General features: G+C 30.6%; 1 protein-coding gene and 1 non-coding gene across 2 annotated transcripts; one reads left to right on the forward strand and one right to left on the reverse strand.

The window, feature by feature from the left end:
- The first annotated feature begins 5,706 nt into the window (after positions 1 to 5,706).
- Positions 5,707 to 7,245, forward strand: LOC107874649 (putative phytosulfokines 6). The gene is made up of 3 exons (XM_016721410.2): positions 5,707 to 6,063; positions 6,142 to 6,233; positions 6,921 to 7,245. Exons 1-3 carry the CDS (start codon positions 5,958 to 5,960, stop codon positions 7,032 to 7,034), a joined length of 312 nt encoding a protein of 103 aa, XP_016576896.1. The 5' UTR covers positions 5,707 to 5,957; the 3' UTR covers positions 7,035 to 7,245.
- A 4,225-nt stretch (positions 7,246 to 11,470) lies between these two features.
- On the reverse strand, positions 11,471 to 11,551 carry TRNAL-AAG. The gene has a single exon. It is a non-coding gene; the product is annotated as a tRNA-Leu (tRNA).
- Positions 11,552 to 15,110: the final 3,559 nt, after the last annotated feature.

The following is a 15,110-nucleotide window of genomic DNA, read 5'->3' on the forward strand; positions in this document are numbered from 1 at the left end:
CAGACTTGTTGTCTATCATTTTGTACTCCAGGAATCTTGCAACAAAGAACTTTTTAGTTTCGGCATCCTCTGTCTTGTACTTCCGTTCTAGCGCTCCCCATAACTCTTTTGCAATCTTGGTTCCTCTATACACATTGTAAAGGTCATCTTGGAGACCACTCAAGATATAATTCCTACAAAGAAAATCTGAGTATTTCCAAGCCTCCACAATCACGAAGCATTCTTTTTCAGAGGTTCCCTCGGGCACCTCCGGAGCTTCCTCAACTGTGAACCTTTGAAGACAGAGAGTTGTGAGGTAGAAGAACATTTTTTGCTGCCATCTCTTGAAGTCAATACCCACACACTTTTCAAGTTTCTCCGCCGGTGCCATAGTTTGCAGAGCATTATTACGAATCTTTGTGGCAATACTAATTGCCGCCATAGTCGTTCCAGCATCATGCATTTGACTATCAGTCGTCATTTTCCTGTCACCACAAGATAGTACCTTGAGTATATTGAAATACTTATTAAAAAATTGCAGCAACTTTAAACAACTCTTGTTTCTATTTTAACAATAAAGTTCTTATGACTTCCAATTGTTAGGCGAGTGATCTTTAACTTGTGATGAAAATTTTATGTCTTCAAATCACGAGTTAAGTTCAAATGAAGTAGAAAGCCAAAAGTTTTAATCTCCAGAAACCAAACAATACAGATTTCGAAAAAAAGAACTTGTAGAAAAGAAAATTTCACCAAAGAAGAATTTTTTTTTTCTTTTTTCAAAAAATTATTTCCTTAAGATTGTTGTTTCTTTAGTGTTTTCGGGTACACAGAATCTGTAATTTGACTGAATAACTTCAACACTAGTTCAAGTTTAAAACAAGAACACTATGAAGTACACCAACACCCTCAACACAAGATCAAATTGATCTTTCTAAGAAATGTGTTTTTTTTTTTCTTCCAGAAATTAAGATGAAACAGAAATGGCTAAGTCCTCCGAATTCACGGAGTGTCCTTAAGGAAATAATTTCCCTCAAGTACCCGAGGTCGCAAAATTTTTCTCCCAGGATAACATGGCCAAACAAACCAACTGTAGCGGTACCTCAAACAATTGAAAATCTCTTCGAACTCACTCAACGATTTGATTGATCACACGGAATATTTTTGAAGACAAAAAGAGTTTGTATATTCAGAAAATGTCCATACCAAAACCTGTGGAAAAAATGCAGGTTTATATAGCCATCAAGTGCCTCTTCCAAAAGGTGGCAATGGTTCATTCGAAAAGGTGTATCTTTGGAAGAGTCATGTGTGTTCATTTGAAACATTGTGTCTTTTTCTGAACAGACACAACTATCCGAACAGTCACTCCTTTTCCAAAACAATATTTCTTTTCCTCAAAGGTTGTGTCCCTCCATTTTTCATTCACACCTGTTGAACCCAACACCTATTACCCCTGAACTAAATTTTGGTGTATTTTTGTCACCCTTTTTAGCTGTCGTAACACCTTTTGTCAACCTTTCTCGCAGACACGGCACCTTGACGTGACCCTCATTTTATGTAATAAAGGTACTGCGTCAACACAAAAGGGTGATAAAAATATGTTAAAATTGAATTCAGGAGGGAAATAGGACCCCTATGAAGTTGAAGTGTATCGTAACAACTTTGAACATAGTTCGGGATGTCAGTGGATGCTTATCTCTTTTAAGTTTGATAAAAAAAAATTCATGCACAAAAATGATAGGGATGCTAAATAGAAGTCAACAAGAGGAATCAAAATTGGTGAACTTATAATGCAAGTCATGACAAACCATTATCACTTCAGCATGTATACAACCTTCATATTGTCCTATTAATTTACTCACAAGCTATAACAGATCGTCATAGTTTTACAACAACCAACAAAGAAGAAAAAAAGAAACTACACTTGAATACTGTAGTCATATGACGACTTAGTCATATAATTATTCTAGTTGTCCTGCTAAATCATTAGCAAATCATATGGGGCAGTCATGATTTCAGAATTTCAAACAAAGAAGCAAAAAAAAAAAAAAAACTGTGACATGCAAGTTTTGACAGACTGATCCGACTTCATACTATATTTAACTTAACTATTGTGATTAATTAAGCTACAAAAATACGTGGACTGCAATGGATAAACTTTGATCTGCTCGTTACATGATAGATTAGATGCTAGATATGCTTTGGATTATAAAAAATTGGAAATCTTTAGAAGATCTAACTTTGATGCCAAAGATGCCAAATCCATAACACTTGGCCAAGCAAAATACAATTAGTGCTAAATAAAGGAAGGATTCTATTATAAAGCCCAAATGTAGAAGTGGCTTAAATTTTGTAATGTCTAGTCTTTAAGTAACGTTAACCGTAGTGGCATTATGTCTGGAAGGCACCCACAATACGAAGAAACATAGACATATATATTTATTAAATATATATAATAAAAGGAGAGAAGACAGAAGCATCAAAATCATTTGGAAGATAGATTTGTTTTCAGATCAGGCAAATGTATTTTTTTAATGAAACTTCCCTCTTGGGAGTCAAGAATATTCCCTATTCTATTTGGTGGTCTTATTGAAACTGCATAAAGTAGGGAAAATTAAAGCAGAAGCATACTGAGAAAAGTTATGCTTTACCTAAAAAACATGAATATATATATATATAAACTATATATGTGCATTGACGGTAGTAATGTTCGTACACCATTAGTATAAACTTTTTTTTTTTTTTAAATTCATATATATGTGTGTGTGAAACTTATACTTGAAACATAATGCTTGTAGCTAAATTATGTCTCAAGTATGAGAAGTTTACCCTCATTTTATGTGATATATATATTAATTATAGGCAGATTCAAATTTGAAGTTTATGGTTCCTACATTAACCTCAAGTAAAAATTGCTTTCACAATCAAATATTTAGTAAATTTCTTAATATGCATACTGTAGTGAACAAGTATATAAGCCTCCAGATTCACCCCGGTTAATATAGGGAGAAGTCACTTTCTAAAATTGGTCATTTGTACTAAGAAATTATTAGATAAAGATGTTACTTATTCTCCAAAGGAAGAAGATAAAACCTTATCAAATCCCATTATATTCTCAAAGATCATGTAATAACGAATATATGCGTTTGAAATGAAAAGTTGCTAACAAATCTTTGTTTATTCGTTTGAAATGAAAAGTTGCTAACACATCTTTTTTTTTCTTGCAAGAAATTAGTGATTAATTTCTCAAAAGTTGCTACTTGCAACACCACTTTTTATGTACATATATTTTTTTACGTACATATAATTTCTAGACAAAGGCTGGAGGGGCTGCTGTTTCCTAACTTTTTCCTGTATGAACATTTTCCCTTTTTAATTTATGAAAAGTTTTTTTAAAACAGAACTTTTTTACAGTCATTTTACTAAAAATAATATTTCAGCTACTTTTATTACGTAAACAGAATACATTTAAAGAACTGCAAATTGTAGGTCGACGAAGAAATAACGTTTCCCAAGACAGTAAATCTTGCCACTGTTTGTGGAGTAATAAATAATGGTGCATATGGTTCGTAAAAGTATGGTGTGATAATGGAGAACTAGGTAATATCCATTTCTACGGTAATTTTAAATTAATTAATGAAAACAGTATATTTTCTCCGTCTTAAAATAGTTAGTACGTTTTCTTTTTATAAAGTCAAATATTATAAATTTTAATTAATATTTTAAAATATTTTGATTAATCATATTGAAAAAGGAAAAATTGCAACTTATATGCAGTTCATTTCATATATCTTTTTAATATCTAAATTTTAATTTTAAAATATAAATTAATTTAATTTTAAAAATCAGTTAAATTAACTCTCAAAAATTAAAAAATTTCAATTGTTTTGAGACGAGGGAGTATAATAATAGACAACTAAATTAGAAATTGAATTTCGAGCTAAATATTTTATGTATTTGATAAATTTATAAATAGAGTTATATGATAAAAACAAAATTTATTATGTGTATGTGAACGCTCTGTTGGTTGGGTTGAGGGGAGAGGGGGTGGGGGGAGGGGGGGCAGGGGAGTTGCCACCAAATAATTGGTTGCTTTCATGTGAAATGCGGCTTTGCAGATGACTTTAATTTACTATGTACTTGCATGGTTTATTTTAATATATATTTTAACTTATACATATATAATTACTCTCTTCATTTTATGTATTGCTATTTAATTAGATACGAAATTTAAGAAATAAATAATGACTTTGTAAAATTTATTAAATTATTCTCTTAAAATTTACTTTTTAATTATCTTTTCTTATAAAGTGAGACCTACTAAATATAAAATAGGAATTATGCAATTAAATAATATAACTAAATTAAAAAAATGATATTTTTTTAGGACGGATTAAAACGTAAATTACGACACATAAAATGTAAATGAGGTAGTACATTAGTTTAGTCTTTTAGGGAAAAGACATCGAAAGTGTTGTACAATAAAACAAATTAATCAATGGTGGAATGCTTAAGATTTATTAATTCTTAAAAAGAAGTTCTGTGTACTTGCATGGTTTGTTTTAATACTTTTTAATTTATACATATATAATTACATTAGTTTAGTCTTTTAGGGAAAAGACATCGCAGTGTTGTACAATAATAAAACAAACTTATTAATGGTGGAATGCTTAAGATTTATTAATTCGTGATTAGAAGTTCTTTCAAAACTTCTTTTTTAATCTTTTTTATACTTCATTTCTTATTGAGTTTAAGCTATCGGTCACAAATCTAATTTAACTCTTTATAAAGTGAAAGTTGGTGCTTAAAAACAAGATAGAAGTGAGTACATTAAAGCTGGAAAAGAGAAGTAACTAGTGATGTAAATGGTGTGTAGAGCCATGTCCAAAAGGTTGACTTATAGATGCTGTCAACCGCATTGAATTTTGGACTCATTAAATGTTTACAACTTGGACTACTATACACTTTTTTTTTATTCTCATTCAGTGCTTGGTATCTACATTGAAGCTCCGACTAATCTGAATCACGCATTTATAGGACCCATTAAGGGGATAACGCTCCCAACAGAATTTTTTTCCATATGCAGGGCTCAAACCCGAGATCTCTGATTAAGAATGGAGCAATCCCACCACTGCATCACAACTCATATCGGTGGATTACTATACACTGACATTGACTGAACAAAAATTAGACGATCTCTTCTTTTCGTCCCCCTCAAAATGTATCATAATAATTGAGAGACCAACAAAGTTAATAGTGGAGCGATAAATATTCAATCGTTCTTAATTAAAGATTTCAAAGATATTTGAATATTCGAATTTTATTAGGTATTGAATCATTTTTATTAAAAAATACTTTACTTTCAAATATGTGATTTAAAATTTCCTAACATGCATAATTAGAATTTGATCAACTCTTAATACAAAATCGAATATTAAAGAGAAAATTAAAAGAAAAATACTGTAATGAGAAACTTTAATGTAGATAACAGTGGGGTGTTTGTCACATGAGAATGCATGGAATGTAAAAATGTAGATGATGGGTGTGTGGGACCAAGATTATCTTACAGAATAGTATAAAGAATAGTACTATAAAGTAGCAATTCCATGAAGAATTTAAGTTTTATTTACGTGAGTGAGTGTATAAAATATTGTATACAAAAATTTGATCTGCTATTGTAGGTTTTTTATTTTCTTATTTTTATGCAAAAAAAAAATAAAAAATTAGATAACCTATAATAACAAATTATATTTACTTAATGATATAGAATATTGTATACACAAACAATTCGTGCACAAAACTCAGGCTCTTCGGTGAAACTTAAAAAAGAAAAACTTCTTTAGTGCGCCTCTTTTGCATGTTATATATACAAGACACGTTTCCTCTCTACAACCCCTCAACTTCTACAACTATATCTTTACTCTCAAAATTATCAAACCAATAATTTACTAAGCCTAAATTACTACTACTTGCTACTCACGATGAAGCAATTAAGCATATCATCTTTTCTTGTATTTCTCATTTTCTTGTTTGTTTTCTTTTCACCAGCATCCTCTTCCCGTTGCTTATCAACCAGAAATAATGAAGGTAATGGTTATGTTCTTGCACTGTCCTATTAATTGATTGAATTAATTATGGAACTAATTTTGATTTAATTTATTTCAGTACTCAAAGAGGAGGTAATAAAGATCAATGGAAAATTGAGTGTTCCTTTATATAATTCACTTGAGGAGATGGAAACTACTGATTCCCTAGATGTAATCTCCTGTTTCTCTTCTTCTCTGCGTTTGCTTCTTCTTTCAGAGCTTCACAACATGTTATAATCTGTTTCATGTTATTTCGTTACATGATTTTGAACTTTTTTTTTTTTTAAATCATGATATCAGAGACAAATACGTACTACCTCGGTCTCATTTCATTGTCTCGTTATTTGACCGTATCATAATTTTTACTTTTTAGTTATCTTTTCAACAACAAGTATATTTATTTTTTAGTTATCTTTTCAACAACAAGTATATTTATTTTTTAGTTATCTTTTCTCGAGGAGCGGGACTCATAAAATGGGAATGACCACACAAAAAAAAAAGGAGAGGTGACTTTTTTTTTTAGGACGGATCGAAAAAGAAATGAGCACACATAAAATTGGAAGGAGGAAGTATATTATTTATTCTTTGTTTACTCACTATTGGGCCTCTATGTTAAATTGTTCACGCATCAAATTTGTTGGACTCGTAGTATATCATGATATTGTCTGTTTTGAACCAACTATTACATATGTCTAGATAATTTCGGACAACCTTTGGTGTTAGAGTACTCGTGCACACGTACATTGGTTGAGAGAATTGACTTGATTGGACAATTTTCATTTTTTAAAGTTGAATTGGACTTTACTTAGGGTCCACTATGTTAACAATTTCTTCGACTGTTATTTTGATTTGTTGTAGAAGCTGATGGGAGTGGAGGAATGTGGAGAAGAAGATGGAGAATGTTTGAAGAGAAGGGTACTTGCAGAAGCTCACCTTGATTACATCTACACTCAGCACCATAATCACCCTTGATATATATTTAATTAATAATTAATCTTCTAGCTAGCTAGATGTGTGGTGTTAATAAATTAAAGGGCCTAGCTTTAAAGACCTTTTCTTTTCAACATTAAATAATCCTTCCTACATTTTCCTTTTTGGTCCATATCTTTTCTAACCCACTGTTTTGAGATATATAAGGGCCTCTTGTGTGGTTGCAAATATAAATGTGGTATTATTTCAAGAATCTCAACTTGTACTTATGCAAGTATTCTAGCCTATATACTACCTTCGTTTCAATTTATATTTATATGATATAATTCATATTTCGAAACTCAAATAAGAAAAAAAAATTAGATTCGAATTCACGGTCAAAATAAAATAATTTGATGCTCAAAATTAAATTCGAACTATCTCATATAGATTGAGACAGGGAATACTATTTTCCAATTATGAGCTTTTTCTTCCTGCTTAATTTCGAAAAGGAAAGATTATTACTTCCTCTAGTCCATTTTATCTGTCGTTTTAATTTAAGTTTTAGCGCACACATTAAGAAAATTATTTGATATTACTATTAATTACAAAGGGCACTTGATTAATTAAATTACACCCATTTCTTCTTTAAATTACATATTTTTTACAGTAAGCTTTCTTGAATCAGTAAGCGTGAAATTAGACAAAATAAATGGGAAACCAAAAATAAAATAAAATTAAAGTGACAAATACTTATAACCAGATTATATTCTTTTATTAAAGTGAAAATTAAAAAGGATCGAAGGGAGGAGAGAAAGAATGTGAAAGTGGTTTTAAAACATTAATGGGATGTGATTGTTTGTAGCTTCTCAGAGTGGACAAAGGAGAAGTTGGGTGCTGGGAAGATACATAATAAGTACTCAAAAATATTACTCATCCATTTACTTTTAATCGTTTATAATTGATTCTGCTTTTTATTTTTAAAAAATAAATAAATGCAGTGCATATTTTATTATAATTTTCATGAATAATACATTTCAAAACGATTCAAGGAACGAGGAGTTGGTATTAACGGTGAAATAGAAAAAAAAAAATCTCTTCTTCTTAATGTGTTCAAAAAATGGATAAATAAATAATTATTTTTAGTATAGCGGACAAGTAAACAAGTAAAAAAATATTGAATGTAGTATTATTTAATAGGTGTTTTTGACAATTTTATCTTTATGTCTAAAGGTATAATCTCTCTTTATTTTATTTGTACGTCGATACCTTTACGGCGTTTCTAGCTAGTTTTTCAAGAATAATTTAGACATGATATCGAAACGCATTCTTAACTTTGACACATTCTATTTTATATTAAGATCTCTCTTAATTATAGTAACTTAATTACCCTTCTGAATTTTACTATTTGATAACCTTTACCTCTCAAATATTGATGTGATAAAGAGAGCACCAAAGTTTAATTAGAAGGGTCTTTAGTTAGTCGGTTTAGAAATCACGATAAATAATTTTGATACGATATAAGGAGCATGATGATGAAATTTGAAGTATGGAGAAGCATAAGGAGAAGCTTCCCAACCAATCATAGCTCCAAACTTCCTGTGTGAGGCTAGCAGCTAATATATAGGGCATGCATGCATGACTTTATTGTAAGAATTTACTCAAGACAGTTGGGAAGTGACATAGAATTTGATTTGATGACCACATATTTACTATTTTGCATCAGCTAGTGATCAGATGATTGAATTTCTGGACACAAAATGCTGAATACCCTTTGTTCGTAATAAAACCACGACGGATCGGTTGCTACGTGACATAAAGATAATAATTTTGAAATAAAATTTAGTGTGATTTAAGGTAATAATTACTAATCTCGATACTATTTTATCTCATTATTTGTTAAAACTACTACCCATGTAAAAGATGTGACAAAATAATTTCACAAAATATTCTTCTTTATCCCGTATATTTTGGGTAAGCAATAATGTCGACATATATATTATCAGAATTTTGTAAAAGTAGTTGCGACATATTGTTAGTAAAACTTACATACAGTCAATTAAGAGATACTTCCAGGGACATGCATCTCATTAAAAAAAACACACACACACATATAACATACCAAAGAAACATAATGGTTTGAACATCTTTTAAAACTTGGTATGAAATAAGCAATAATACTTCATAGTTTTCTTAATTACAGTATTGCTGCTTTAAAAAAAATATTAAAGCTAAGTGTGAGAAGTGCTTCACAAAAATTAGGGTCATTGGTCCATGCAATTTGAAGTTCAAAGTTGAAATGATATGGATAATCTCTTCAAATCAAAACCTTAACTTTAAATTAACTTAAATTTAAATGATAATTTGAAATTACGTGCAATCGCCTATTTAGTATCCAGTGTTTGTGTTGTCAGTACTGCAAAAAGAGCAAAGAGGGGGGAATATATGCATGCATACTTTTAGTTCCTCTATTAATGCTTTCTCCTGTTGGGAACGTAACATGAATCAGATGCTGTTTTTTTCACTTTGTTGGCAAAATGCATTAATGAAAACTTCAATAAACTTGCTGTTAATTAAGTTAAGTGATGAAACATTAGCTCTAGCTAGGTCCATCCTTTTCTGAAAGATGCTTTCGTCAAATATTACGCTAGCTATCACATTTTGATTTTATTGACTGAATAATAGAGGCACCAATTATATCATCAAAAAGGAAGGATCGAAAAATGTATTATGAATTGTGATGAATAAACACCAAGGAATACTGTATAAATTAATGGCATTGGCAACTGCATCATATCTTTCATGACTCCAGTCCCGTCTTCTTCCTTTTTAGTCTGTTCCAAAAACGTCATCGTATTATAATTGATAACAATTTAACTTTAATATTCTCTTTTTACCCTTGATTATACAAATATCTAAAAATTGTTTTAGACCACATATTTTAAAAGTCTTTTTTTTTTCTTAATCACAATGTCAAATCAAACGATATCATATAAAATGGAACAAACATAATAATAAATTAGAAGTCGGATATATATATATATATAAGTGACATACTAGTATATTATAATAGGAACTTGCCAAACACTTGGAACAATACTTTGACATTAATGTTGTATCAGTTAAAAAAATTGGATAAATTACTTATAACCACACCTTAAATTTTTATTATTACTTAAAATCTCATCCAATTAAATTAAATACGAAATTTTTTTTTTACTTAAAATAGTTACCTCTTTTCTGATACATCTTAAAAATTCACCCACATCCTCTTATTGTGCCACAAATCAAGTCCAAAAATGAGGAAATATATCCCATGATTTTCTCAACTCACACATTTTGAATTTCCATTTTCACCATGTTCTCATCTTCATCTTCTACTTCAACATTCAAGTTACAACTTACATTAACTTTCTTTTGCATTTTCGCCATGTTCTTATCTACTACTCAATTAGATCTAACAACTCCATCTTTCCATCATTAACTTTCTTTTTTAATTTTCACCATTTCATTATGACATGAACAACGTTGATTTTCGTAAAAATAGATTGAAATATCAAAACTTTCTGGACAAAATGGCTATGATCTTTAAGCAAAACTTTTAATTGTTTTTATTACAATTTCTATAAATTAATTTTCGTTCATCTGTTAGACTATTATGCATCAAAGGATATTTTACTCTTCAGCAATGTATCAAATAAGCTAATTGCAATTTTACAACTTAATGTAAATTATATAACGTATCAGATATTTTCAAAAATAAGTCAAGTATAATGCAAACTTAATTATAGTGATGTATCTTAACCAAAATAATTAATGTATCAAAAACTAAAATTAACAATACAATAGTAGATATAATATTGTTGTATTTACATATATAAAGTAATGTATCATAAGATATTTAGCTGTTAATACAATGTATCAGATAATTTTTACACATATAAAGTATTAACCAAATTAAATATAATAATGTATTAGTAACCACAAATAAATGTAATGTGTCATGAATTGTAGTGTATCATGAACTCAATGTTATTAAATGAGATATTTGTTATCATGATACAATATATCATAAGTCTTTACATAATAGGAAAACTTACGATATTTGTTATCATAAGTTATTAAATGACGTATATTATGTAATTTAAACAACAGTTTCTTTAATTAAGTGCATTAATTGCTCAAATATAGACTTAATTACCGTTTCTTTTCGTTTTAAACCATAATTAAAAATTTATTAATGTATCATAAACTAATGTATCATGACGTTAACTAATGTATCATATCTGAGATTTTATGTAACGATTATAAAAGTAGGAAGAGAGAGTAATTTATAGTAAAATGTTGGGATTTATGTTGTTTTATCCAAAAAAAAAATTACCCAGTTAGAACCACCTCAAACACACAGAAAAGTTTACTAATGTCATTACTTTCCCAGTTCCATAATAACCATCATATTTATATCAAAAATCTAGGAAAAACATTTAACAAATTAAAAATGTTGAGAGTGGGATTTGAACCCACGCCCTTTCGGACCAGAACCTTAATCTGGCGCCTTAGACCAACTCGGCCATCTCAACATGTTCACCAAACCTCCGTGTCACAATATATGTTTTTCTTGAAAACTACAAATCAATGGATTAAATCCATTAACAAAAAGGTCAAAATTGTAGACTTGATGGATATATTCAAATTAATATCTCATAGAGATTATGTTGTAAGTTTTCTAATTAATAGGCTGAGTATTTGGATATAGAGGATTGGGATATTACGTAGTGAGCTTCAACCCGAATCTTTGTTTGGCCCATACTCAAGTGGACTTTGAACATCAAACAAATTCACTATATATAGCCACATCTTTGTTCATTTTTTATAATATTGGAAACATAAATTGTGTATTTGTATAATTTTTAATTTTTTTATTCCAAAATCATTAACCACACCCAAAGAGGGTGGGGGGATTAGGACACTACTGTTAAGAACCCTAGACAAAATTTGAGGCCCAAAGTGGAACAACAGGAGAAATATACGTCATGTGAATAAGAGGGTGGGGGGATTAGGACACTACTGTTAAGAACCCTAGACAAAATTTGAGGCCCAAAGTGGAACAACAGGAGAAATATACGTCATGTGAATAAAATTGTGCCTGTTTTACTCCATGGCCTAATAAGAGTGCATTCAGACATCAGATTTCAGACCTGCAAAGGTCCCCACTTTGCCAAAAACTATATTGCTTTATTTGCATGATTTTAACTAGTATAAACCAGATAGTAAAAGATATTGTCATCATTCCAAAAATATTTACGAACAACTTTTTCATGAATATAAAAGTTGTAAACTAAAACAACATGCTAAATTACCTGTTATAACCAAGTAAAGATGATTAGACTAGTTTATTAGTTTGTATAAACTAATCTCGATTTAAATATGTAGTTGCAATGGAGACAGAATGTTTGATATCAACGCCTTTTAACTTATTAAATGAGAGAATTTGCATACTTTATTATATTCCTACCCAAGATCCCCACAACTTTCCTGGCAAGAAGTAAAGAAGGGGGGAATCAATTAGCTATTATAATAAATACTTTATTATAAATGCTAGTATTATATGGATATAGATATATAATACATCTGAACCAAATTAATGTGGATATGTCAATAGGCCTTGGCAATACCCATCATGTTCTTTAACTATGGGGACAAACAATGGACTTGGACTTGGATTGCCTTTCAACCACTAAAGTAGAGTGTAAAAGTAGACCATATTTTTGTTATTTATCACATTCATTTTGCATTATCTGATCTAGATTAAAAAAAAAAAAAAAAATTGTAGTGGCCAACTATATTATGTATTGTTGAAGGAATACTAAAACACAGTTTCAAATCCTTGAAAGTTGAAAATATGTAAAACCAAAACTAGCCTGAGCAACCTTCAAAGATGGACTATCTTTTATGTCAATTATAATATAGTAATAATCAAGTATCGAAATCGACTAGTTGTAACTTGCATCGTGTGTGATGTCTGAGCACAAAGAATTCTCATACGTAATCAATACAATTTAATTAAATAGATGATATAACGTATTGCAATTTTATATCTCACTTTACCGTATATATCTGACAACTTAATAATCATCATAACTAGAAAAGAACCCCACATCAATATTATCTGCTGTAACCATGACACATAAACAAAAATACAAAATTCAGTAATAATTTTCTTGGAATTTTGTTCTTGCTCTTTGTTTTTGGACTAGTTACTTACTTTACTTGACTACCTCATGGACTAATCCACTTTACTACTGTAAAATATGAATATATTTGTACACGTGTGTGCATGAGGGGGTGTCCCTCCCCTACCACTCGCACCCCCCCATCATATCTCCTTTTTGCTTTCTCATTTTTACAATCATTATACTGGTTGAATATACTTTATGCAAAATGCCTTATAATTTGCCAGTACAGTCCGTTCATTAATAGTAACTTACGGAGGACTAAAGTGGTAACTTTCTGCCTTTTGAGTAGTAAAATTTAAAATAATACTAATACATTTGAGTAAAAGAATAAGATTAAAAAAGTTGAAGACACCATACTGATGGAAACAATTAAATTGTAAAAGAAACACTGTTTTGGTAGAGGACCAAGATCATGGACAGAGCAAGCCTTTCGATTATGGATTAGATTGAACTCAACAATTTTGACCAAACTATATATTTGTATTTAACAGTTTATTAATTAAGCACAAATTATTACTTTGGGATCTAATATCTTTAAAAGATTGTAGTCTTAAATCCATCAACTTCAAATTTTAGCTCAACCTATGATCAAGATCATCACACTAAGTTTCTAGCCTTCCTTAATTATGAAGAACCTCGACGCCTTTCCTTTTGCTCTAAAATTAACTATAACTACTTAAATGCCGCTAAATTTGTTGGGTCATGGGCCTTTTTCCTTTCTATGTGGATAAAATGTAACCCAATTTATTGGATCAGCCCACTTTGCCCATAGCCCAATTATATGGGGCATATATATTGACCTTTTCAGGTCTTATTCTGAACATACACAGAAAAATATTCTGCAGCCACACAAAAAAAGGATCAGAGAGTGCAGATTTTCGCCCAGAAAATCCAGCCACAGCAGTCATCTTTAAACTGCGATTCCCACTTCGTTTCTTGTCCGATTGAGCTGATTTTTGGAATGCATGTTCCTCTCATCTCGATCTTTGATTAGGAATTGGCAGAGCTTGATTTGGTGGCCTGTAGCTCCTGTTTTTCATCTCTGAACAGCAGCTATGTTTTTTATATTTGTACTTCTTTTACTCTCTTGTTTTGGTGTTGTGGTGTATGTATTGTTGCGTGTTGTTTGGCACTTGTTTGGTGGCCATTTTGGAGAACAATATTGTAACAATTTGGTGGTGATTATAGTGGAGGTTTTGGTCCCGTAGTTTTTTACTCTTCACACTGAAGGGTTTTCCACGTAACTCTTGTGTCTCGTGTGATTGCCTTTATTCTTGTCTTGTTTCATTTTGGTTGAGTTACTTGCTGCCCCATATCATTATTTTGCTTGGTTTGCTTGTCTCTTTTTGGTTCAAGTTGAAAGAAAAAGTTTAGTCTTGGGTATTTTCCGCTGCTATCCTGTCGGGCTCTTTGATTGTGTGCCCGTCTTTCCCAACAAAGTGGTATCAAAGCGTTGGTTGTTGTTGATTGTCGATTTGAATGATGGAGGCAAATATGAGTAAGATGGTGTGTTTGAATGGTAGTAACTATCATACTTGGAAAAACAAGATATAAGATCTTCTATTTGTCAAGAAAATGTATCTACCTGTGTTCGCGTCTACTAAACCTGAATCCATGTCAGATGAGGATTGGGAATTTGAGCACTTACAGGTTTGTGGCTATATCAGACAATGGGTTGAAGACAATGTTAGAAATCATATTGTGAATGAGACACATGCTAGAAGTTTGTGGAACAAGCTCAAGACACTTTATGCTTCGAAGATTGGAAATAACAAGTTATTCCTGCTTAAGCAATTGATGAATATCAGGCATAAAGATGGCAGTCCTATTTCTGATCATATTAATAATTTTTAGGGTGTCTTAGACCAGCTGTCCGGAATGGGTGTAAAGTTCGATGAAGAAA

The sequence above is a fragment of the Capsicum annuum genome, chromosome 6 (genome assembly GCF_002878395.1).
Source record: "Capsicum annuum cultivar UCD-10X-F1 chromosome 6, UCD10Xv1.1, whole genome shotgun sequence".
Classification (NCBI taxonomy): domain Eukaryota; kingdom Viridiplantae; phylum Streptophyta; class Magnoliopsida; order Solanales; family Solanaceae; genus Capsicum; species Capsicum annuum.

Bases quoted from the DNA above. Each gene is read 5' to 3' on its own strand.
- LOC107874649 (XM_016721410.2), top strand. From the start codon at position 5,958: ATGAAGCAATTAAGCATATCATCTTTTCTTGTATTTCTCATTTTCTTG. The intron at 6,064-6,141 runs GTAATGGTTATG...AATTTATTTCAG, and splicing joins ATCAACCAGAAATAATGAAG to TACTCAAAGAGGAGGTAATA. The intron at 6,234-6,920 runs GTAATCTCCTGT...GATTTGTTGTAG, and splicing joins AAACTACTGATTCCCTAGAT to AAGCTGATGGGAGTGGAGGA.